The sequence below is a fragment of the Saimiri boliviensis genome, chromosome 9 (genome assembly GCF_048565385.1).
Source record: "Saimiri boliviensis isolate mSaiBol1 chromosome 9, mSaiBol1.pri, whole genome shotgun sequence".
NCBI lineage: Eukaryota > Metazoa > Chordata > Mammalia > Primates > Cebidae > Saimiri > Saimiri boliviensis.
The window spans coordinates 99,851,990-99,876,649 of NC_133457.1; the positions used below are offsets into that span (position 1 = coordinate 99,851,990).

The following is a 24,660-nucleotide window of genomic DNA, read 5'->3' on the forward strand; positions in this document are numbered from 1 at the left end:
ATAACTATTTTAAATGGTAAAATTTTTCTTCACAGTTATACCCAGATAATGCAGGAAACCAAGAATACCAAGGTTGGACATGGCTATGTTTGCTTTTCCTTTTGGTAAACCCCTTAGTTTTGATATTCTAAAATACACAGGACTAGACTATAATGGCATAAAGGAAGTCATGGGGGCAACATGAGAACAAGTTTCCACAAACATGGCACATTTTCCCCCAAAGTGGCAAGTACCGAATCACGACTAAAAGAGGGTAATATTCTATTCTCAAATTCTGGTAACTTCAAAACATTTGAAAAATGAGGATTTCCTGTGGCCTTTTAAAGAGACTTTTATTTGAGTGGTTCTTACAAAGATTGTTGCAATATGAAAGTCATTTGTTTGATAGAAATATCAAGCTGTCTTGTCAAACACACTGAAGTAACCCAAAAATATATTTCAGAGCTCACAGAGCTTAAAAAGAGCAAAGATTATATGCAACCAGACAAAACCTATGTCTGCATTTCCTATTTTTCAGACTCCTTCGCTTACGAGACTCTCACTAAATATCTTCAGGAAATGCAGGGATCATTTTGTTTGGAATTTAAGACACACCAGAACACATATTATTTACAAAGAAACTTTTACAGATACATTAATTGAAAAGATACCATCAAGAAATAGTATAATTTTGAAATCTCCCTTTCTTGCCAATTAATCAGAATGCAAGATGAGATGCTAACCAAGCAGCCCTTAAGCTGTCTTGTATTTCAATACACTAAATGTGTATTTCAGAAACCTGCACAACCATCAGCCAAGTATCAACATTAGTGAAGTGTGAATGTAATTGCTGTGTAAAAAGTTAGGCTTCTGAAACATTAAAAACATTACATCCCTGGTCTGCCTTTTTACAGAAAGCACATTTGTTCTCCTAGAGCTATTCCTATAGTTCATTAATTTTCTACATGAACATTTTAAAAGGCAGAACAAAAGAACAGTTTTGTATACAGTGGGATTTGCTATTTAGGGAGAATGAGCACACTGCATTCCTGTTAACATTTTTATTTTTTCAAGGTAACAGGATTTGTATACAAATGACAGTAGATCCTTGCCTCTTTATTTTTATCTAAATAAAAGATAACTCAAGATGAATTCTCAAGAAAGAAAAAAAGCTATATACATAAGAGACTTTATCTTCCTTCATCGTCTACTTGGAACCAGTAGTTGTGTTGCTGTCATAGAATCAGGAAACAGGTTGTGGTAAGTTGGAAGAGGTACATATGCTGCTGTTATCATCTTACCTGTTGAAAGAAACAGACATGTTGGGTTTATCATCTTCGTTTTAGAGCCTTAATAATGACTGAAAAAAATTAATTAAAACTCACCAGCAAACCACCTGCCATGCAATGCATTGACAGCAGCAATAGCTGCAGCAATTGACGGGCACTTCACATACACATTGCCCTAAAATACAGAAAGGCAAAAAAGGTAAAATGTTGCTGTATGCAAAATGGACCAAGGCAAGTTTATTCAAGTTGACTGTAGAAACTTAGTACTCTATAACCACAAAATGGTTTATGATAATTATTCCACTGGCTAATAAGTATATATAGAATTTAACTGAAAAACGACTTACACTACCCAACTTGCCCTGTTCTCTTCTCTATAATTTGTGTGCAGCCTAAGAATAAAGATGCCAAGATTTAAGCCGGGCGCGGTGGCTCAAGCCTGTAATCCCAGCACTTTGGGAGGCCGAGGCGGGTGGATCACAAGGTCAGGAAATCGAGACCATCCTGGTCAACATGGTGAAACCCCGCCTCTACTAAAAATACAAAAAATTAGCTGGGCATGGTGGCACATGCCTGTAATCCCAGCTACTCAGGAGGCTGAGGCAGGAGAATTGCCTGAACCCAGGAGGCGGAGGTTGCGGTGAGCCCAGATCACACCATTGCACTCCAGCCTGGGTAACAAGAGCGAAACTCCGTCTCAAAAAAAAAAAAAAAAAAAAAAAGATGCCAAGATTTCACAGCAAGCTTTCAACATGACTATAAACTCCTCCAATACCCTGATCAAATTGTTACTGATTTTCTTTTATTTTAGCCACTACATTAAAGCTACTTACAGGCACACACACAAAAAAACTACTATAATGGAACACAGTGACCATAACATGTACTACTTATGTGTCAAGATTAAGGTGGAGAGGAACAACCTATCATTTATAAAAAACATAAAAATACCTGAGCTGAATTTTTGTCAACATAAATATGAATAACTCCTCCATGTTTATTACATTCTTCAATCACATCATCCTTAATCTCTGTATCCCATCCAACTTCTTCTTCTCTGTAAGAAAGCATTAAGTAGTCTTAAATACTACTGAAACACACTGTATATATTTACAAACGTTATCAAAAAAATGTAAACATTCTATGAATTTTAAAAACATACTTAGGTTCCTATCCGAGTCACAGCATCAAAACAAACAACAAAAAAAAGCTCACGCCTGTAATCCCAGTACTCTGGGAGGCCCAGGTGGGCATGAGTTAGAGACAGGACTTGGCCAACATGGAGAAACCCTATCTCTACTGAAAATACACAAATCAGCCAGGCAAGGTGGTAGGTGCCTGTAATCCCAGGTACTGGTGAGGCTGAAGCAGGAGAAACACATGAGCCCAGGAGGCGGAGACTGCAGTGAGCTGATATCGAACCACTGCACTTCAGCCTGGCTAGGTGATGACAGAGCAAGAATCCATATAAAAAAATACGTATGCTGGCCGGGCGCGGTGGCTCAAGCCTATAATCCCAGCACTTTGGGAGGCCGAGGCGGGTGGATCACAAGGTCAAGAGATCGAGACCATCCTGGTCAACATGGTGAAACCCCGTCTCTAATAAAAATACAAAAAATTAGCTGGGCATGGTGGTGTGTGCCTGTAATCCCAGCTACTCAGGAGGCTGAGGCAGGAGAATTGCCTGAACCCAGGAGGCGGAGGTTGTGGTGAGCCGAGATCGTGCCATTGCACTCCAGCCTGGGTAACAAGAGTGAAACTCTGTCTCAAAAAAAAAAAAAAAAAAAAAAAATACGTATGTTAAAAGGTATAGGCCACAGGGGAAAATCAAAGGAAAATAAGAGAGAAAACATTGTGCTCAACCTAGTTTACGACTCTGAACTTGAAACTGACATTTAAAAAATTGGGCACAAGCAGCAGCTCACGCCTGTAATCCCAGCACTTTGGGAGGCTAAGGCAGGCACATCACTTGAGGTCAGGAGTTCAAGACCAGCCTAGCCAACATGTCAAAACCCCATCTCTATTAAACAGAAAAAAAAAATACAAAAATTAGGCATTATGGCACACACATTCAATCCCAGCACTCTGGGGGGCTGAAGCAAGCAGATCACTTAAATAAAGCTGAGGAGTTTGAGACCAGCCTGGCCAACATAGCAAAACACTGTCTCTACTAAAAACACAAAAATTAGTTGGGTGTGGTGGCATGTACTCGTAATCCCATCTACTGAGAAGGCTGAGACACAAGAATTGCTTGAACCTGGGAGATGGAGGTTGTAATGAGCTCAGATAGCACCGGTGGTGCCACTGCACTCCAGCTTGGAGTGAGATTGTCTCAAAAAACCCCCACAGTTAAATAATGCTATCTTTCAAATGATATCTACAACAAAAGTCTGTCACCATTTCATCAATAAAGCTACAATAAATTTGGTATTGAGAAAAGAAAAGAATCCGGCCGGGCGCAGTGGCTCAAGCCTGTAATCCCAGCACTTTGGGAGACCGAGGCGGGTGGATCACGAGGTCAAGAGATCGAGACCATCCTGGTCAACATGGTGAAACCCCGTCTCTACTAATGGTGCAAAAAAAAATTAGCTGAGCATGGTGGCGTGTGCCTGTAATCCCAGCTACTCCGGAGGCTGAGGCAGGAGAATTGCCTGAACCCAGGAGGCGGAGGTTGCGGTGAGCCGAGATTGCGCCATTGCACTCCAGCCTGGGCAACAAGAGCGAAACTCCATCTCAAAAAAAAAAAAAAAAAAAAAGAATCCAAGACGTTCTGGATTAAACAGTCATATGACAGTCATCATGCACTTTCAAGACCAGTGTGGGCAACATCATAAAACTCTGTCTTCATAAAGAAACAGAAATTGGCGCCTCTACTCCCAACTACTCAGGAAGCAGAGGTGGGAGGATCATTGAGCCTGGCAGGTGGAGGCTGAGTGAGCCAAGACGAATAACAGAGACGTGCCTCAAAAAGAGAAAAAATATATTCGTATCAGACAATAATCGAAGAAAGTTTTTTTTTGTTCTTTTTTTTTTTTGAGACACAGTTTCACTCCTGTTGCTCAAGGCTGGTGGGGGTGCAATGGCATGATTTCGGCTCACTGCAACCTTTGCCTCCTGGGTTCAAGCCATTCTGCCTCTGCCTCAGCCTCCCGAATAGCTGGGATTACAGGCATGCACCGCTACGCCCAGCTAATTTTGTGTTTTTAGTAGAGACGGGTTTCCCCATGTTGGTCAGGCTACTCTCAATCTCCCGACCTCAGGTGATCTGCCAGCCTTGGCCTCCCCAAGTGCTGGGATTACAGGTGTGAGCCAGCTCGCCAAGCCAAAAAGAAACATTTTAATGATTTTTGAGTATGAAACTAACAAAGCTTAAAATTTCAAGAGCCAAAAAAATCTTGAGGGCAGGCTGCTTGAGAAGTAAATACATCAGAGAAAACTACTTAGAAATAAAGAGAAAACAGACAATCTGCCTAGCTTTTAATACAATTCGTCTTATGCTCCACCTGCCTGGGCCTCCCAAAGTGTTGGGATTACAGCCATGAGCCACCACAGGCAGCTAAAATATTATTTTAAAAGCATCAGAACTATTGCATTTTCAATTATAAAATATGTAAAAAAAATATATTTTTTTGGAGATGGGAGTTTTGCTCTTATAGCCCAGGCTGGAAATGCAATGGTGTGATCCCCGCAACCTTTGCCTCCCAGGTTCAAGTGGTTCTCCTGCCTTAGCAGGGATTACAGGCATGTGCCACCACACCTGGCTAATTTTGCATTTTTCACTGACATGGGTGGGGTTTCTCCATGTTGGTCAGGCTGGTCTCAACCTCCAAACCTGAGGTGATCCACCCGCCTCGGCCTCCAAAAGGGCAGGGATTGCAGGTGTGACCCACTGCGCACAGCTGGAAATACTTTTTCAAAACAACTCTATTGACACCTTTGCAGGAAATATCCAAGAACAAAGTCTGTTACTTACGTTTGAGGGTTAAACATGTTAGAGAGTTGAAAACACTGTGTCGCAAGTGGCTGAACAGAGGCAGCTGCAGCTAAAGCTGAAGCTAAAAGAAGAGAAAGAAAAATTAGTTTCATGGAAAATGCATGAAAGTATCCCTCATAACTACTTCAAAACAAAACCAAACACCCACCCCAAGCATGTAACTACGATGTCACTCAAGTATTTTACCTTATTTAGTACTACTACTAAAGTACGTATCAGTAGCTTCTAGGTGCCACAAAATTGAGGCAACCTAATATTCAGAAATTTGAGAGAACTATTTTTAACAAGGAAATTAAAACTTTGTTATCAAAATCAACTCGACAAAATCTCAATATGCATCAATCCAAACAGACAAAGGATAAGATTTGTTTCGTATGATTATCAGTTTATACTCCAATAAGGGGATAATAATAAAATCCTTTGAAATGCCAAATAAATGTATACCCTTTTGTATTTCTTAGCTTTCTGCCCATGAATACTTTTAAATCTACAAACATTATAAGAGGATTAAAAGACATTTAAAATTATCCAAGCATTTCAAGACAATGTCCTAGAAAACTAAATTCTATTAAGAATCCTATTAAGTAAATCCTATTAATAAATCAATGTTTTAAAAATATTTTAGCACAATAAAACAACACTGAAAAGAGCTGAATGTATCTATAATATTCACTGCTGCCAACTTAAAAATTACTGAACACTTTTATTCAAATTCAAAACATACTGGGGTTTGAAGTTTAAAAAGCATTTTCCAAGACAGTTGCTCCAACGCTTTCATGTGATTTACAAAAATATTACCAGTAGCTGTTACAGAACTCACCGTAATCATATTATCTGACCAAATTTCATTCCAAAACATAATAACAAACAAAGCTAAGGATAAAACAGTGCATTAGAAATTACGGTAATTAAAATAAACGATCACTTATAGTATCAAAAATATCACAGTGAACAAAAGTTAGGGCTGTGCATGAAATATATAATAAAATAATTACTTTCTGGTAGCATTACAAGTGCTTTAGCTTCTTTTAATATACAAGAATTTTTCCTTCATAAGGTTTTTTTTTAAAAATCTTTACATGACATCAAATTCTACTGGAGAAAAGCTAAAGATTCAAGAGCAGCCGGGCATGGTGGCTCAAGCCTGTAATCCCAGCACTTTGGGAGGCCGAGGCGGGCAGATCACAAAGTCAAGAGATCGAGACCATCCTGGTCAACATGGTGAAACCCCGTCTCTACTAAAAATACAAAAAATTAGCCGGGCATGGTGGCGCATGCCTGTAATCCCAGCTACTCAGGAGGCTGAGGCAGGAGAATTGCCTGAACCCGGGGGCGGAGGTTGCGGTGAGCCGAGATCGCACCATTGCACTCCAGCCTGGGTAACAAGAGCGAAACTCCGTCTCACCAAAAAAAAAAAAAAAAAAAAAAAGATTCAAGAGTATATTATAGCTATGCAAAAATGAAGATCACTCTGTGTAGTTTATAGAAGATATGTGGAAGTATCCTTGGAAAAACTAGAAAGTCTCAACAGAACTATGGAAGACTTCATTCTTCCAGTTTCTCATGTTTCATGTTATATACTATGAATATTAAAAATTATTAAGAAAATGTACTATACAAACATTCCCATTCAACCTAGATAAATGCAGAACACAGTAAATCTGGGAAAATCCTCCACCTCTACTTTTAAAAGTATCTTAACAAAAACAGCACTGAGGGGCCAGGCGTGGTGGCTGACACCTGTAATCCCAGTACTTTGGAAGGCCGAGATGGGTGGATCACTTGAGGCCAGGAATTCAAGAACAGCCTGACCAACATGGTGAAACCCTGTCTCTACTAAAACTACAAAAATTAGCTGGGCGTAGTGGCATACGCCTGTAATCCCAGCTATTCAGGAGACAGAGGCAGGAGAATTGTTTGAACTTTGAAGGTGGAGGTTGCAGTGAGGGAAGATCAAGCCACTGCACTCCAGCCTGGAGTGACTCCATGTGAAAAAACAAAACAAAACAAAACAAAAAAACAAAAACAACCGAGTACTGACTAGAACAATCTTGTTCTGTGAAAAAACTTTAATTCTCGACTATGACAGAACATGACATGTTTCTCATACCGAATCATTTCCTTAAACATTAAGCGTACTCCTATAAAAGACGATACAGAAATTACATTATCAGCAAAATGCTCATGTCAAGCAACAGAGATTAAGTGATAACAAAAAACAAGAAATCATAGCCTACTTAATGGATACTTTCTCTGAAATGTGCACGTATATTAAGTCTGGATAAACCTCTTATTGCTTGGTACTGGCTTATAGAAATGAATGAGTATCTGGGCCCAGCGCGGTGGCTCACGCCTGTATTCCCAGCACTTTGGGAGGCCGAGGCGGGTGGATCACGAGGTCGAGAGATCAAGACCATCCTGGTCAACAGAGTGAAACCCCGTCTCTACTAAAAATACAAAAAACTAGCTGGGCATGGTGGTGCGTGCCTGTAATCCCAGCTACTTAGGAGGCTGAGGCAGGAGAATTGCCTGAGCCCAGGAGGCGGAGGTTGCGGTGAGCCGAGATCGCGCCATTGCACTCCAGCCTGGGTAACGAGAGCGAAACTCCATCTCAAAAAAAAAAAAAAAAAAATCAGCTGGGCATGGTGGCGTGTGCCTGTAATCCCAGCTACTCAGGAGGCTGAGGCAGGAGAATTGCCTGAACCCAGCAGGCGGAGGTTGCGGTGAGCCAAGATCGCGCCATTGCACTCCAGCCTGGGTAACAAGAACGAAACTCTGTTTCAAAAAAAAAAAAAAATGGATGAATATCGTTTCTTAATCAAAAAAGGGTGAGTTTTATAGCTCAATTCCTAACTTTATACTAAGACAACTTCCAGATTCTATGTTCTAAAATACTTGCCTCCTTGATAACAGAATATATCATCATTTCCTGACTTCTATATGAAACTTATCAACACTTACAACACACAGATAGGCATAAAACGGATACACTGAAAATTTTAAGCAAACTAAAGCAAAAAAAAAAAATTGGTATTTTGATTTTCTTGAAGTCCATTAATGATTTGGGTTAGGTCTTATGAAATACAGATTACAGATTACTATGTATAATACCACTATAAGCCTCTGTGTCAAAATTCAGGTCCAGATTATTGGTATAAATATGACAATAAATACAGAAAACTCTCTTACTACATTTAATTCTATTTCAAAGACAAAAATAAAAAATATAAACACTTCAACTCACCTTCAGTCTGCTGGGAAAGTCTTGTTTGCAAATCTATAACAAAAGAGAATTCTACAGCTCAGTGCAGGAACAATGAAGAGCCTCAACTAACAGGGTAAATGTCAGGAAAGCATTAATAAAAGAGGACTATAGCAGCAGGGTTTATTCAAATGTACTTAGTAAAACCTGGCAGCAAAACCTCCTTCCCCATTCCTCATTGACAAGGCTTTGGGGCCTTTTTTTTCCCTCTTATCCTGGGAAGCTTACTTTTCCCTCTCTCTTCCTATACTACTCTTCCACATCTCAAGTGAATTCCACTACACTAGTATTCAGCTGGGAATAATGGGAAATGGGGAAAGGGAAGCACACCGGTCAGAAAATGAGTGAAAAACCCTGATCTTGAGAATTCAATTCCAAGTACTTGGAAAATACAAGTTTTTTTTTTGTTTTTTGTTTTTTAATGGCCATAAGTACTTAACACCATAAAAGGATATTATAAAATAGTAAATAGTGCACATCAAAAAGCTGTAAATACATTCAATGATTTCCCAATTTAGGAAGAACATCAGCATTGGGAAATACACCATTCCAACAGTATGGATATATTATTAAAGGGCCTTAAAAAGATTTAACTTGTTTTAACTTGTCAAATCCAGCCCACAATAAGGCAACTTAATTACTTCCTGGCCTAGTGTAAAAATTCAGTAAAGCAGGAATAAATCTCCCGAATTTTCTTAAAATCTATGAAGTTTAGGAAAATGAAAGTAAGCAGTATTAAAAATAAGTGAGAAATTTGACCAATATATTTTCTCATATAATTGTTAGATTTCTACAGTTGGGCCGCATCTTAAAAGAAAACTACTACAAGGTCAAACAATAGCAAGTCTGAATAGTAAAGAAACTGCCACAGTGCTGTGATGCTCTCTTGAAGCTCCTTTTTTTTTGAAGTTCTAGTTGTAGAAATATATAACATCAAAACTTTGATTCAGTAACCTACTTTTTAGTGAAATTTGATTCAATTACAACACTTTATTACCACATTTATGGGTTTCTTGCTGGGGACAGAAAATGATCATAAAACATGGGCGAAAATGTACAGGGATCTACATCCAAGTTATATTGGGATAATACCTGGGTCCTACTTGCTGAAAATTGGCATCTCAGGGAGCTGAAGAAATGTAACTAGTGTACACTGAAGGAACTTGAAGATATGACCATGAGAACAGTGTCAATAAATTTTAAATAATTAACGGAATTTGTTTTTTTCCTAAAATGGGAAAAAATGTATAGATATGAGAAATCCATGCTATTATAACCCAATCATAATTTCAAATATGATCAGTTGTATCATTTGTGACAAAGTAAATCATGGGTTTCATACAGATAAGGACTCTAACCTATCTTAGAAAGGGCCTATTGAATTGGCAGACTAAAATAATGTGGATATAGTGATGACCCACCCTTGTTTTTACCCAGTATCTTTCAAGACTTAAGGGACAAGGACCTCAAACACAGTGAACACTCAATTTTATTACAACTAGGTATGTGTAATGTTGACTATCATCTGGAGAAAAATATCCAGATATCTTTACAGATATTTACCTAAAATGTGGGTATTAATAAGAAATTTATAGCAAGTACAACAAAACAAGGAAGATCTTTAAAATCATCTCGACCACCAGCACTAAAAAAAGGGAATGTAACAAGATACATAGATAAATAAAGCATAGGGACAACTGTCAGGAATTCAAACAGACCGTTAGGATTTTAGCTGACTACATTCAGTCTTAATATAAACTACACGATGAGAAAGAACCCAGAGAGGTACAGTCATACATAATAAAAGAAATAATGGCTAATAGTAGAACTGACACTTAACAGTGGATAATCTTCAGTTAACTGAAGATATTGTTTAAGACCAAATCAACTTATCTGATACAGCATCCAGGGTGTAACAGTAATTGTCTATAATTGACCCCTTTATCACTGTATCAATTCCTGAAGGCAGGAACAAATCTTTCACCACCCTTTAAGGAATACCTAGAACACGAATTAAAAATTTCTAAATTATCAAACAACAATTATGAACAATGGGAAGTAATATAGGTAAACAGTTTTCTGGTAAAATTATTTTTAAACTGTAATAATAGGGTACAGTTCTCTAAGTAATAAGTGTAGTATTAATTAGAGCAAGTGGCAATAAACATTTATTCACTGTAAAGGATCAAATAACTAACAGTATGAACTCAAAATAAATTACATATTAATCCAATGGAATAACTTAAAAGATACCTGAGAAGTCATAAATGACTATTAAATACACAAATGCCTTAATGATTGTGATTCTTCTAAGCATAAACTGACTTCACTGTCAGAAATTCTAGTAAGTATCTGCTTATCAAATTTCAAGATAAGTCATACAATTTGATAGAAGAAATGAAACCAAAGGCAGGTTTACTCACACACTTAAGAACATCCACTAAGGCGGCAAACAGTAAAAATATGTAAAAACAGAAATGATCTCCTTTAATTGAATACTGAGCTTTCAATCTAGGAGAAAATCATGAAGCAACCACAGGACCTTTTCATACATTCAGATGCAGTACTACCATGATCTAAAATCTATCTTCTCAGTTACAGTCTCACTTAAGGTCAAAGGACCGACCAGGTGAGGCGGCTCATGCCTGTAACCCAGGACTTTGAGAGGTCAAGGTGGGCAGGTCTCTACTAAAAACACAAAAATTAGCTAGGTATGGTGACAAACGTATGTGATCCCAGCTATTTGGGAGGCTGGGGCACCAAAATTCCCTGAGCCAGGAAGCAGGATTTCAGCAACAGAGCAAAACTCCACCCCCCAACACCAAAATAAAAAAAGGTTCCTCTTAAAGTTCTAAAAGCATGTCTTTGACATTTGAAAATTAAATCCTATCTCCTAGATTTGGGTCAATGTCAAGGCTTTTAGTTGTCACAGGTAATTAAATTAAGGCATAAGGTGTGGACACAGTGGTTCACACCTGTAATCCCAGCACGCTGGGAGGCCAAGGCAGGCAGATCACTTGAGGTCAGGTGTTCAAGATCAGCCTGGCCAACACAGTGAAACCCCGTCTCTACTAAAAATATCCCAGCTACTCAGGAGGCTGAGGCATGACAATTGCTTGAACCCAGGAGGCAGAGGTTACAGTGAGCTGAGATAATGCCACTGGACTCCAACTTGGGCAACAGAGCAAGCCTCCATCTCCCCTCCTCGAAAAAAAAAAAAAATTAACGTGAAAATGGAAGAATGGGTGTTTTATGAACTCAATCCCTTTTCACACAATTTAAAAAATGTCAATTCACCCTTCTTTTCCAGTTGTCCCCAAAAATTCCATCTCCCAATTCATGATCTTAAATTTTTATATACTATTAAGAAAAATAACTGTCTCTACACTCTTACTAGTACAATAGTTTTAAGTAAAGCTTTCTTAAGTACCTCTGGTATTTTCTGAATTCAAGTATTACAAAAAATAAATTTTCTACCTAACAATATAGACCTTGCAGTGTTTAATAAAAGTGATATATTTTAAAAGATATAAACTTACATCAATAAATTTCAACTAAAAACCGGTGCTGGGTTTACAATTGTCCTGACAGCTCATTTTGATGCATGATTAATTCTACCCTCCATCTGCACTACCTTAGATAAAAGACTAGAAACTTCTAGGCTAGAAGTACTTGATGAATTGAATTCTCAGTAAGTCCTTTTTAATGTAAAAATTTGGAAAATTTTCGAATTAGATGAAAAAACAATGATTTCAAATTAGAAAAGATTCAATTCCTACCTGCCACAGCACCAAATGCCAAAGAGCCACTCATTTGTAAAGCCTGCTGCGCTGCTGGTGGAATCTGCAAACCTGTACCTGTAAAAGAATAGGCCTGAAAGTTCTTACTATGTTGAGAGCACAAAAACGAAGTTTTCTGGGCGGTTAATATCATGATCACTTCACTAAAATAAATTGCAAGGAGGGCCAATGTTAACTGACTAACGGCATCCGGCAGAAATCCCATTTCTTAAAAACAACCAAATAACCAACAACAACAACAACAAAAAACCCAGGAATTAGCCAGGCATAACGGTAGTTAGTCCCAGCTATCTGCAGGTTAGGGTGGGAAGATGGATTCAGCCAAAGAGGCAGTTTTCAGTGAGCCAAGATGGCCCAACTGTACTCCAAATTTGGCAAGATGCTGTATCAAAAAATAAGAAATTGAGGCAGAAGAATCGCTTAGGCTGGGTGTGTTGGCTAATTCCTATAATCCCAGCACTTTGGGAAGACAAGGGAGGCAGAGCACAAGGTCAGGAGTACAATACAAGCCTGATCAACATGGTAAAACCCCGTCTCTACTAAAAATACAAAAATTAGCCAGGCATACTGGCACACATCTGTAATCCCAGCTACTTGGTAGGGTTAGGCAGGAAAATCGCTTGAACCCAGGAGGCGGAGGTTGCAATAAGCCAAGATCATGCCACTGCATTCCAGCATGGACAATGGAACCAGACAGTGTCAGAAAAAGAAAAAAAAAAGAAAAATTAACAAAACTTGTAATATTTTTATTAAGTTTGAGATACAGGCATATTATATAAAGGAAAATATATCTTACAAATTATTCTGTCATGCTCAAAACACATAATGTAGATTTCCATATATTAATACAAGGCACATCATCTATAAAATAACATGCAGTGTGGCTAAGGATAATGCCAACTACAAAATAAAGTATTTTTCCAAAGCCTGTAAAGGAGGTTGAGGCGGGAGGATCACAAGGTAAAGAGATGGTCCATCCTGGCCAACGCGGTGAAACCCCATCTCTACTAATAAATACAAAAAATTAGCTGGGTATGGTGACGTGCATCTATAGTCCCAGCTACTTGGGAGGCTGAGGCAGGAGAATTGCTTGAACCTGGAAGGCAAAGGTTGCAGTCAGCCAAGATCTCGCCACTGTACTCCAGCCTGGCGCCTGGCGACACAGCGAGACTCCGTCTCAAAAAAAAAAAAAAAAAAAAAAAATTTCCATTTCATAGTTTTCGTGGCTACCTTTCTACCCCACAATACCCACAGTAAATCATTCATAACAGCAAGAAACACTTACCCTCTGCAAGCCTTGCCATTAACTGAAGACGACCAGTTGTTCCCAAATCAATTCCAGTCCTTTCCAGTTCATCACTGTCCAAAAATGAACTAGCACTCGAAGCATCAGTACGTTCAGTAACATGACCAACTTTCATTGGCCTTCCTGCTAGTTCAAATCCATTAAGTTGTTCCAAAGCCTTTTTGGCACATTCTGAATCAGAAAACTGTATGATGGGGGAGGTCAGAAAAAGAACACTATTTTAGTTCTTAAAATATAAACTATAATTAAAAATATATTTACATTGTTAGTATATTAATAATCACTACTGAATGCTGAGGTAGAAATTTCAAGTTATAAGTAGCAAATAAAACATACATGATGATGACACTAACTCATGCAAATGAAGCTTGCTGATGTGGTAATTTAAATAAAAGATATTAGGAGAAATGACAGCTTTTTATTTGAGAACATGGGATCTTGGTTAGAAAATGTACAACTAGGGCCGGGCACGGTGGCTCAAGCCTGTAATCCCAGCACTTTGGGAGGTCGAGGCGGGTGGATCACGAGGTCGAGAGATCGAGACCATCCTGGTCAACATGGTGAAACCCTGTCTCTACTAAAAATACAAAAAATTAGCTGGGCATGGTGGCGCGTGCCTGTAATCTCAGCTACTCGGGAGGCTGAGACAGGAGAATTGCTTGAACCCAGGAGGCGGAGGTTGCGGTAAGCCGAGATCGCGCCATTGCACTCCAGCCTGGGTAACGAGAGCGAAACTCTGTCTTAAAAAAAAAAAAAGAAAGAAAGAAAAGAAAATGTGCAACTAGGCCGGGTGTGGTGGCTCACGCCTGTAATCCCAGCACTTACAAAGGCCCAGGCGGGCGGATCACGAGGCCAAGAGATCAAGACCATCCTGGCCAACATAGTGAAACCCTGTCTCTGCTGAAATATAAAAAATTAGCTAGGTGTGGCAGCAAGCGCCTGTAGTCCCAGCTACTTGGGAGGCTGAGGTAGGAGAACTGCTTGAGCCCAGGAGGTGGAGGTTGCAATAAGTCGAGATCGTGCCAAGGCACTCCAGCCTGGCAACAGGGCTAGACTCTGTCTCAAAAAAAAAAAAAAAGAAAGAAAGAGAATGTGCAACTAGTCAGGTGCAGTGGCTGACACCTGAAATTACAGCACTCTGGGAGGCTGAGGCAGGCAGAATACCTGAGGTCAGGCTGAATTTAGTACTTTTTGTTTTTTTTGAGATGGAGTCTTGCTCTATCATCCCGGATGGAGTGTTAGGTAAGTTAAACAGACTCATTATCAACATAACAACAGGCTTAAATTTTATTGAAATGCAGATATAAGTCATCAATTTTAATTTATTGATAGAGACATACAATGTACTTTAAAAAATACCATGTTTCCAGGACCATAAAAGGTTATAGAGTTCATGTATCTGAAAAAACTGCCATCATATATTTGGGTTTCATAATGAGATAACATTAATACTTAAAAACACTTTGCTTTTAAAAGTAAAAGGCACATCTACTTACAATTACTTCAGCTGTCACCTCATAATCCTACTAAGACAGGGCAGCCATAGCTAACCAGAAACACTTTAATTTTTTTTTTTTTCAAATAGATTCTTGCTCTGTTAACCAGGCTGGAATGCAGTACCCCAATCTCGGCTCACTGCAACCTCTGCCCCTATCCTGGGTTAAAACGATTCTCCTGCCTCAGCCTCCTGAGTAGCTGGAATTATAGGCATGTGACACCATGACTGGCTGATTTTTTTGTATTTTTAATAGACACAGGGTTTCACCACGTTGCCCAGGCTGGACTTGAACTCCTGACTTCAGGTGATCGCCTGCCTTGGCTTCCCAAAATGCTGAGATTACAGGTGTGAGCCACCGTGCCCAACCCAAAAACACTTTTCATAAGATAATTCTGGTCTTGGTTGTGAGGTTTGTAACTAAAAACGATCTTAAATAAAAAAGAACCCTAACAGACCTTCATTTAACTGGTAACAATGTGTCATAATGTTATCAGAGACAGAAGTAGAAAACATTCAATTATGGCTGGCAGGCCGATCACAAGGTTAGTAGCCTGAGACCAGTCAAGCCAACATAGCGAAATCCCAACTCTTCTAAAAATACAAAAATATTAGCCAGATGTCTTGGTAGACACCTGTAATCCCAGCTACTTGGGAGGCAGAGGCAGGAGAATAACTTGAACCCAGGAGTCAGAGGTTGCTCTGAGCCAAGATGGCGCCATTTTACTGTAGCCTGGCAACAAAGCTAGACTCTGTCTCACAACAAACAAACAAAATTCAATCATATGAAGATCTGGTTAATCAAACTGACCATATAAACATACTGTATAGAGTATAAAGGATAACAAGGGCCGGATGTGGTGGCTCACGCCTGTAATCCCAGCACTTTGGGAGGCCAAGGCGGGCGGATCACAAGGTCAAGAAATTGAGACCATCCTGGCCAACATGGTGAAACCCCATCTCTACAAAAAATATCAGAAAATTAGCTGGGCGTGGTGGTGCGTGCTTGTAGTCCCAGGTACTCAGGAGGCTGAGGTAGGAAAACTGCTTAAACCCTGGAGGTGGAGGTTGCAGTGAGACGATATCACGCCACTGCACTCCAGCCTGGAGCCTGTCAACAGAGCAGAATGCCTCAAAAAAAAAAAAAAAAAAAAAAAAAAAAAAAAAAGGTAACAGGAACATAGTAATATAGTTTAGATGCTTGTCCCCTCTAAAGTTCATTTTGAAATGTGATCCCCACTGTTGAAGGTGTGACTTGGCAAGGTGGAAGACAGGGCAGATCCCTCATGAATGGCTTGGTGAACTCCCCCTGCTAATGGGTTAGAGTCATTGCTCTGTTACTTCACAATACGTCTTTTACCTTCCTCCCTCTCTCTCCAAGTGATACACCTGCTCCTCCATCCAACAACCACGGTAAAGGCTTTGTGAAGCACAAGTAAAAGCTTCCTGAGGCCACAACAGAAACTGAGCAGCTCTTAGTGTCATGCTTGTACAACCTGCAGAACCTGATAACCTATTCTCTTAAATATTTTATATTTAATTTTTTTGGAGGAAGTCTTACTCTGTTGCCCAGGCTGGAGCTCAGTGGCATGATCTCAGCTAACTACAAGGTTCAAGCAATTATCCTGTCTCAGCCTCCCAAATAGCTGGAATTACAGGCATGTGCCACCACGCCTGGCTAGTTATTAGTGGAGACGGGGTTTCACTATGTTGACCAGGCTGGTCTCGACTATGCTCCAGCCTGGGTAACAGAATGAGACTCTGGATCATGAGAAAACAAGCAAGTTAATTAATTAAAATTTAAGGCCGGGCACGGTGGCTCAAGCCTGTAATCCCAGCACTTTGGGAGGCCGAGGCGGGTAGATCACGAGGTCAAGAGATCGAGACCATCCTGGTCAACATGGTGAAACCCCGTCTCTACTAAAAATACAAAAAAATTAGCTGGGCATGGTGGCAAGTGCCTGTAATCCCAGCTACTCAGGAGGATGAGGCAGGAGAATTCCCTGAGCCCAGGAGGCGGAGGTTGCGGTGAGCTGAGATCGCGCCATTGCACTCCAGCCTGGGTAACAAGAGCGAAACTCCGTCTCAAAAAAAATAAAAATAAAAATAAAAATAAAGATAAAAATTAAAAGCCAGGAGCAGTGCCTCATCCATATAATCCCAGCACTTTGGGAGGCTAAAGGGGAAGATCACTTGAGCCCAGGAGTTCAATGTCAGCTTCAACAACAAACTGAGAACCCATCTCTAAGTAAGAAAAAAAAATTTTTACATTTAAAAAAAAATTAGCCGGATGCGATGGCTCATGCCTGTAATCCCAGCACTTTGGGAGGCTGAGGTGGGTGGATCACCTGAGGTCAGAAGTTCGAGACCAGCCTGACCAATATGGTGAAACACCGTCTTTAAAAAAAAAAAAAAAAAAAAAAATTAAAAGACACAAAACCCTTCTTTTCCTTATAAATTAACCAGTCTTTGAGTATTCCTTTACAACAACACATTGTTTAACAAACTTTCATTATATAGTAAGTGGAGTAAGTGGTACCACTACTTACTAAAAAGTAGCAACTGTGCAAAAACTAATTTTTTTATTTTGTGTTTTTGGAACTAAGTCTTGCTCTTGTTGCCCAGGATGTAGTGCGTGATCATGGCTCACTGCAACCTCTACCTCCTGGGTTCAAGCAATTCTCCTGCAGCCTCCTGAGTAGCTGGGATTACAGGCACCTACCACCACACCTGGCTAATTTTTGCATTTTTAGTAGAGACGGCATTTCACCGTCTTGGCCAGGATGGTCTCAAACTCCTGACCTCAGGGGATCCACCTGCCACGGCCACCCAAAGGGAGCCACCACACCCAGCTTCAAAAACCTGTAAATATTAAACATGCCTCCTCCCCACCATTAGTAACTACTGTACTTTCACTATGCAACTGAGATCAAAAAGTGTTAGGAGTTCCTAAGTTTAACGATTTGGTTTTCAGATTCATGTGTGAGCTGTGACTCCCTTTTGTTACCAGGGAGTATTACCCCTGGCTGTGGGAAAAAAAATTTTCATCAGGCACAGTGGCTTACTCCTGTAATACCAACACTTTGGAAGGGTAAAGTGGGACATCACTTAACACCAACAGCTAGACACTACTCTCAGCACCATAGCAAAAACCAGTTTCAAAAGACAGCAACGAAGTCATGTAATTATGGTAATTACTTACTGTAATAAATCCATATCCCTTGGATCGACCAGTTTCACTGTCCATCATCAGCTGGATACTTTCAATCTATAATTGAAAAGCATAATTACTATTTAACTTAAAATCAGAGTACAAATCTGTTTTATTCACTGAGACATGGTTTTAGAAATCTAGCACTCTCCTCATCCTACAAAATAGAAGACTTATCACAACACGTCATCACCAAGAACTCTTTTAAAAAGTCTTGAAACTGTAACTTTATATTTAATATGAAAAAAAAAATTAGGCTGGTACTGTGACTGGCTCCTGTAATCCCAAGACTATGGGGAGCTGAGACAGGCATATCAACTGAGGTCAGGAGTTTGAGATGAGTCTGGCCAACAGGGCGAAATCACGTATCTAGCAAAAATACAAAAATTGGCCGGGCTTGGTGGTGTATGCCTATATGCCCAGCTACTTGGAATACTGACAAAGGAGAATCACTTGAATCCAGGTACTCCAGCCTTGGCAACAGAGCAGGAGTTGGTATTTAAAAAAAAAAAAAAAAAAAAAAAAAGAAGTCTAGAAACTTCCCAGCAAACTATGATTTTCAAACTAAGATTATCTTTCCTATTAATAAACCACAAAAAAACAGAATCCTTCCTAAATTACCGTTAAAAGATAAAAACAACGTTCCCTTTCCACAATTCTAAAAACACCAAGCAATAATTCTCAATTATACTAGACACAGTAAATCATAAAAATTGAATAAAACTGACAATAAATTTGGCGATAACTGCACAATTCTGTGAATAGCACTAACTAAATACCATTGAGGTTACTTTCAATCAGTTAATTGTATCACAAATTTCCCAATTAAGGTGTCCATACAAAAAAAGCATGAAAAAATAAAAACAGAGCACCCAGTCAGGTGGGGTAGCTCAGGTGTATAATAATCCCAGCACGTTGGGAGGCAGTAGGATTGCAGAAACCCAGGAGGTGAATGCTGCACAGTGAACTTTGATCATGCCACTGCACTCCAGCCTGGGTGAGAGAGAAGGAGACTGCCTCAAACACGAAAAAAATTTTTTTTTTTTTTTGAGAGGGAGTCTCGCTCTTGTTACCCAGACTGGAGTGCAATGGCGCGATCTTGGCTCACCGCAACCTCCGCCTCCCGGGGTTCAGGCAATTCTCCTGCCTCAGCCTCCTGAGTAGCTGGGATCACAGGCACGCGCCACCATGCCCAACTTAATTTTTTATATTTTTAGTAGAGACGGGGTTTCACCATGTTGACCAGGTTGGTCTCAATCTCTCGACCTCGTGATCCACCCGCCTCGGCCTCCCAAAGTGCTGGGATTACAGGCTTGAGCCGCCGCGCCCGGCCGAAAAAATTTTTAATGTTAGGCATATTTTACCAAAAATTTTAAAAAAGAGAAGTGGGTCGTGTGCGGTGGCTCACACCTGTAATCCCAACACTTTGGAAGGTCAAGGTGGCAGATCACAAGGTCAGGACTTCCAAGACCAGCATGGCCAACATCTCTACTAAAAATACAAAAATTAGCCAGGTGGCACACTCCTGGAATCCCAGCTACTCTGGGGGCTGAGGCAGGAGAATTGCATGAACCCAGGAGACAGATGTTGCAGTGAGACGAGATCGTACAACTGCACTCCAGTCTGGCGACAGAGTCAAACTCTGTCTCCAAAAAAAAAAAAAAAAAAAAAAGAGGCCGGGCACGGTGGCTCAAACCTATAATCCCAGCACTTTGGGAGGCCGAGGCGAGTGGATCACGAGGTCAAGAGATCGAGACGATCCTGGTCAACATGGTGAAACCCCGTCTCTACTAAAAATACAAAAAAAATTAGCTGGGCATGGTGGTGCGTGCCTGTAATCCCAGCTACTCGGGAGGCTGAGGCAGGAGAATTGCCTGAACCCAGGAGGCGGAGGCTGCGGTGAGCCGAGATCGCACCATTGCACTCCAGCCTGGGCAACAAGAGCGAAACTCTGTCTCAAAAAAAAAAAAAAAAAGGGATGAATTTGCTATTATTTGTTAAGCCACAGAATGTCTTTGGAAGGCTATACAAAAAACATAAGGGCTACCTCTAGGAAAGGTGATCAAAGTTCACTGTGCAGCATTCCCCTCCTGGGTTTCTGCAATCCTACTGCCTCCCAACGTGCTGGGATTATTATACACCTGAGCTACCCCACCTGACTCGGTGCTCTGTTTTTATTTTTTCATGCTTTTTTTGTATGGACACCTTAATTGGGAAATTTGTGATACAATTAACTGATTGAAAGTAACCTCAATGGTATTTAGTTAGTGCTGTTCACAGAATTGTGCAGTTATCGCCAAATTCATGGATGGTCATGGATAAAGTATGGCCATGACAGGGATAAGATTTTGGGAGAGCATTAGCTAGCAACAAATAAACAACATAAATTTTAAAACACATCTTTAGGCCAGGTGCAGTGGCTCATGCCTGTAATCCTATCTCTTTGGGAGTCCAAGGCTGGTGGATTGCCTGAGCTCATGAGTTCAAGACTAGCCTAAGCAACTTGGTGACAACTGTTTCTACTAAAATGCAAAAACGAGCTGGGTGTGGTGGTGTGTACCTGTAATCCCAGCTACTTGGGAAGCAGAGGCTGCAGAATTGGTTAAACATGAGAGGTGGAGATTACAGTGAGCCGAGATTGTGCCACTAAACTCCAGCCTGGATGATAGAGCAGTGTGGCTCACGCCTGTAATCCCAACAAGCTGGGAAACTGAGGCAGCTGGCTGGATCACCTGAGGTCAGGAGTTCGACACTAGCTTGGTTAACATGGACAAACCCCATCTCTATTAAAAATAGAAAACATTAGGCAGGGCGCGGTGGCTCAAGCGTGTAATCCCAGCACTTTGGGAGGCCGAGGCGGGTGGATCACGAGGTCAAGAGATCGAGACGATCCTGGTCAACATGGTGAAACCCTGTCTCTACTCTACTAAAAATACAAAAATTAGCTGGGCATGGTGGCGCGTGCCTGTAATCCCAGCTACTCAGCAGGCTGAGGCAGGAGAATTGCCTGAACCCAGGAGGCGGAGGTTGCGGTGAGCCGAGATCGTGCCATTGCACTCCAGCCAGGGTAACAAGAAGACTCCGTCTCAAAAAAAAAAAAAAAAAAAAAAAAGAGGCTAAGGCAGGAGAATCACTTGAACCTGGGAGGCGGAAGTGACAGTGATCCGACATTGCGCCACTGTGCTCCAGCCTAGGCAACAAGAAAGAAACTCCACCTCAAATTTAATCATTTTTTTTTTCTTTTGAGACGGAGTTTCGCTCTTACTACCCAGGCTGGAGTGCAATGGCGCGATCTCGGCTCACCGCAACCTCCACCTCCTGGGTTCAGGCAATTCTCCTGCCTCAGCCTCCTGAGTAGCTGGGATTACAGGCACATGCCACCATGTCCAACTAATTATTTGTATTTTTAGTAGAGACGGGGTTTCACTATATTGACCAGGATGCCAGGATGGTCTCGATCTCTTGACCTCGTGATCCATCCGCCTCGGCCTCCCAAAGTGCCGGGATTACAGGCTTGAGCCACCACGCCCGGCCTCCACCTCAAATTTAATTAAAAATTTGACAAATCATACTCGAGTAATTAAAATAATTTAAATATCAAATGTTTCCGGATGTTCATTTTTATGTGGTACCTAGATTTCTCAAATATACATGATTATTCATTTTGAGTAGCTGCCTCCTGCCACTACACTCAGCTAATTTTTGTATTTTTAGAATAAAAGAGGTTTAATCATGTTGGCCAGGCTGGTCTCAAACTCCTGACCTCAAGCAATCCACCTGCCACAGCCTCCCAAAGCGTTGGGGTAACAGGCGTGAGCCACCGCACCTAGCCAGTGAATACATTTTTTTAAAATTTTTTATTTTTTTCTATTTTTTAGTGAATGCATTTTTAGAAGTTCATGTGTATTTGTTCTATCTAGCTCTCTTTACATTTATTCCTTTTGCTAAAATTACTGAGTGGAAAAGGTTCACTGCTCAGTGACAGGACTGTGAGAAACTCTCTCTCCCTTATACAAAACTAGGTGGACACTCTTGATTCAGGTAGATAGCACAGACAAGTCCTCTAGAACAAAAGCCTAGATGCTATGCAGTGACCTCAATACCACAGTGCCAGACAGAAGGCCTTGTGGAGCCTTGGAGGCAGGAGATCAAGTTGTTTTTTGACTCTGCCATCTAACAGTTCATATGGCCCCTACAGCTCTGAACTTCGTTTCTTGATATAGCACATAATGGCACATCATTATGTGCTATATGCACATCCACCCTCAAACACCCAAAGATTCTTGTTACTTATAGAAAAGTCAACGGAGGCTGGGCGAAGTAGCTCACGCCTGTAATCCCAACACTTTGATACGCCAAGAAGGGAGGATCACCTGAGGTCAGGAGTTTGAGACCAACCTGGTCAACATGGTAAAGCCCTGTCTCTACTAAAAAAACATGAAAATTAGCCAGGTGTGAGGGTGGGTTCCTATAATTCCAGCTACTTGGAGGCTAAGGCAGGAGAATCACTTGAAACAAAGAGGGGGAGTGTGCAGTCAGCCAAGATTGTGCCATTGTACTCCAGCCTGGGAGATAGAATGAGAATGTCTCAAAATAAATAAAGTCAAATTACTGGAGAAAGTGAAGTATCATAGTGGATCAGAAATGGGTCACATACTGTTAGGCAGAATAGCCTTGCCAGAGGGGCATTCATAATGCAGTCACTAAAGATTTCAACAAACAGAAAAAAGGGCAAACCTAATCAGGCTACCAAGGCCTGGAACTGAGCATATAACCAGAGAGACAGAGCAGAATTTTTTTTTTTTTTTTTTTTAAATGAAGACATAGTCTTGCTGTTGCCCAGGCTGAAGTACAGTGTTAGGATCTCGGCTCACTGTGATCTCCACCTCCCAGGTTTAAACAATTCTCCTATCAAAGTCTCCAGAGCCGCCAGGTTTACAGACACCTGGCACTATGCCCAGCTGATTTTTTGTATTTTTATTAGAGACAGGGTTTCAAATATTGACCAGTATGGTCTCAGTCTCTTGACATTGTGATCTGCCAGCCTCAGTGTCCCAAAGCGCTGGGATTATAGGCGTGAGCCACTGCACCTGACAGACAAAGCAGAATCTTAAGATCTTCAATGTTCTTTTAAAAACAAACTTTTGCCGGGTGCGGTGGCTCAAGCCTGTAATCCCAGCACTTTGGGAGGCCGAGGCGGGTGGATCACGAGCTCGAGAGATCGAGACCATCCTGGTCAACATGGTGAAACCCCATCTCTACTAAAAATACATAAAAATTAGCTGGGCATGGTGGCAAGTGCCTGTAATCCCAGCTACTCAGGAGGCTGAGGCAGGAGAAATGCCTGAACCCAGGAGGCGGAGGTTGTGGTGAGCCGAGATCGCGCCATTGCACTCCAGCCTGGGTAACAAGAGTGAAACTCTGTCTCAAAAATAAATAAATAGGGCCGGGCACGGTGGCTCAAGCCTGTAATCCCAGCACTTTGGGAGGCCGAGGCGGGTGGATCACAAGGTCGAGAGATCGAGACCATCCTGGTCAACATGGTGAATTCCCGTCTCTACTAAAAATACAAAAAATTAGCTGGGCATGGTGGCACGTGCCTGTAATCCCAGCTACTCAGGAGGCTGAGGCAGGAGAATTACTTGAACTCAGGAGGCGGAGGTTGCGGTGAGCCGAGATCGCGCCACTGCACTCCAGCCTGGGTAACAAGAGTGAAACTCCGTCTCAAATAAATAAATAAATAAATAAATAAATAAATAAATTAAATAAAAACAGACTTTTAAAAAGAAATTCTACTGGACAATAATAGTCTTCCTATGATGTAACAATTTTCTTTTCAGACAGGATCAAACTGTTACCCAAGGTGGAGTAAAGTGGCATGAATATACCTGGGATTAAAGGCATGAGCCACAGTACCCAGCCAAAGTAGTTTTTTAAAATTATTAATTTTAATACTCTACGCATTTCACATGGCATTATGAGTATTAGCAATATTCTTTAAGTGACCTATTCTAATCCGTTTTAATCTATGTTGTCATAGTAAATTTTTCTAAAAGCAACCCTTATCCTCTTAATATTAACCTCCCAGAAAGATAACAAAGTAGAAAATACAGAAATTATTATGTAGTTATACTCAGATCAACAACCTACTGAAGATTCATTGAAGAACTTGGACTTACCCTTCCGAAAGGCTCAAAGATTCCACGAAGCATATCTTCAGTTATATTAAAGTGTAATGAACCCACATAAAGCCTCATAGGTCCAGCACTTCCCTTTTGTAAATTGTTTGCCATTGCTGCAGCTCTATTTTTTTCTGCCTAAAAG

General features: G+C 40.7%; 1 protein-coding gene across 4 annotated transcripts in view; it reads right to left on the reverse strand.

The window, feature by feature from the left end:
* Positions 1-315: 315 nt before the first annotated feature.
* Positions 316-24,660, reverse strand: part of RBM39 (RNA binding motif protein 39) — a 47,614-nt gene continuing 23,269 nt past the window's right edge. For 2 of the 4 annotated variants that reach the window (XM_039479755.2, XM_039479753.2), the window contains 9 exons: positions 24,516-24,653; positions 18,328-18,393; positions 13,610-13,814; positions 12,304-12,381; positions 8,507-8,539; positions 5,242-5,323; positions 2,220-2,325; positions 1,365-1,443; positions 316-1,280 (listed from right to left, as the gene is read on the reverse strand). In XM_039479755.2, the coding sequence (XP_039335689.1) occupies positions 1,180-1,280; positions 1,365-1,443; positions 2,220-2,325; positions 5,242-5,323; positions 8,507-8,539; positions 12,304-12,381; positions 13,610-13,814; positions 18,328-18,393; positions 24,516-24,653 (888 nt within the window). In that variant the 3' untranslated portion in view covers positions 316-1,179. Of the gene's footprint in view, positions 1,281-1,364; positions 1,444-2,219; positions 2,326-5,241; positions 5,324-8,506; positions 8,558-12,303; positions 12,382-13,609; positions 13,815-18,327; positions 18,394-24,515; positions 24,654-24,660 lie in introns of all 4 variants that reach the window. The other 2 variants (XM_039479754.2, XM_039479752.2) reach the window with 1 other exon arrangement.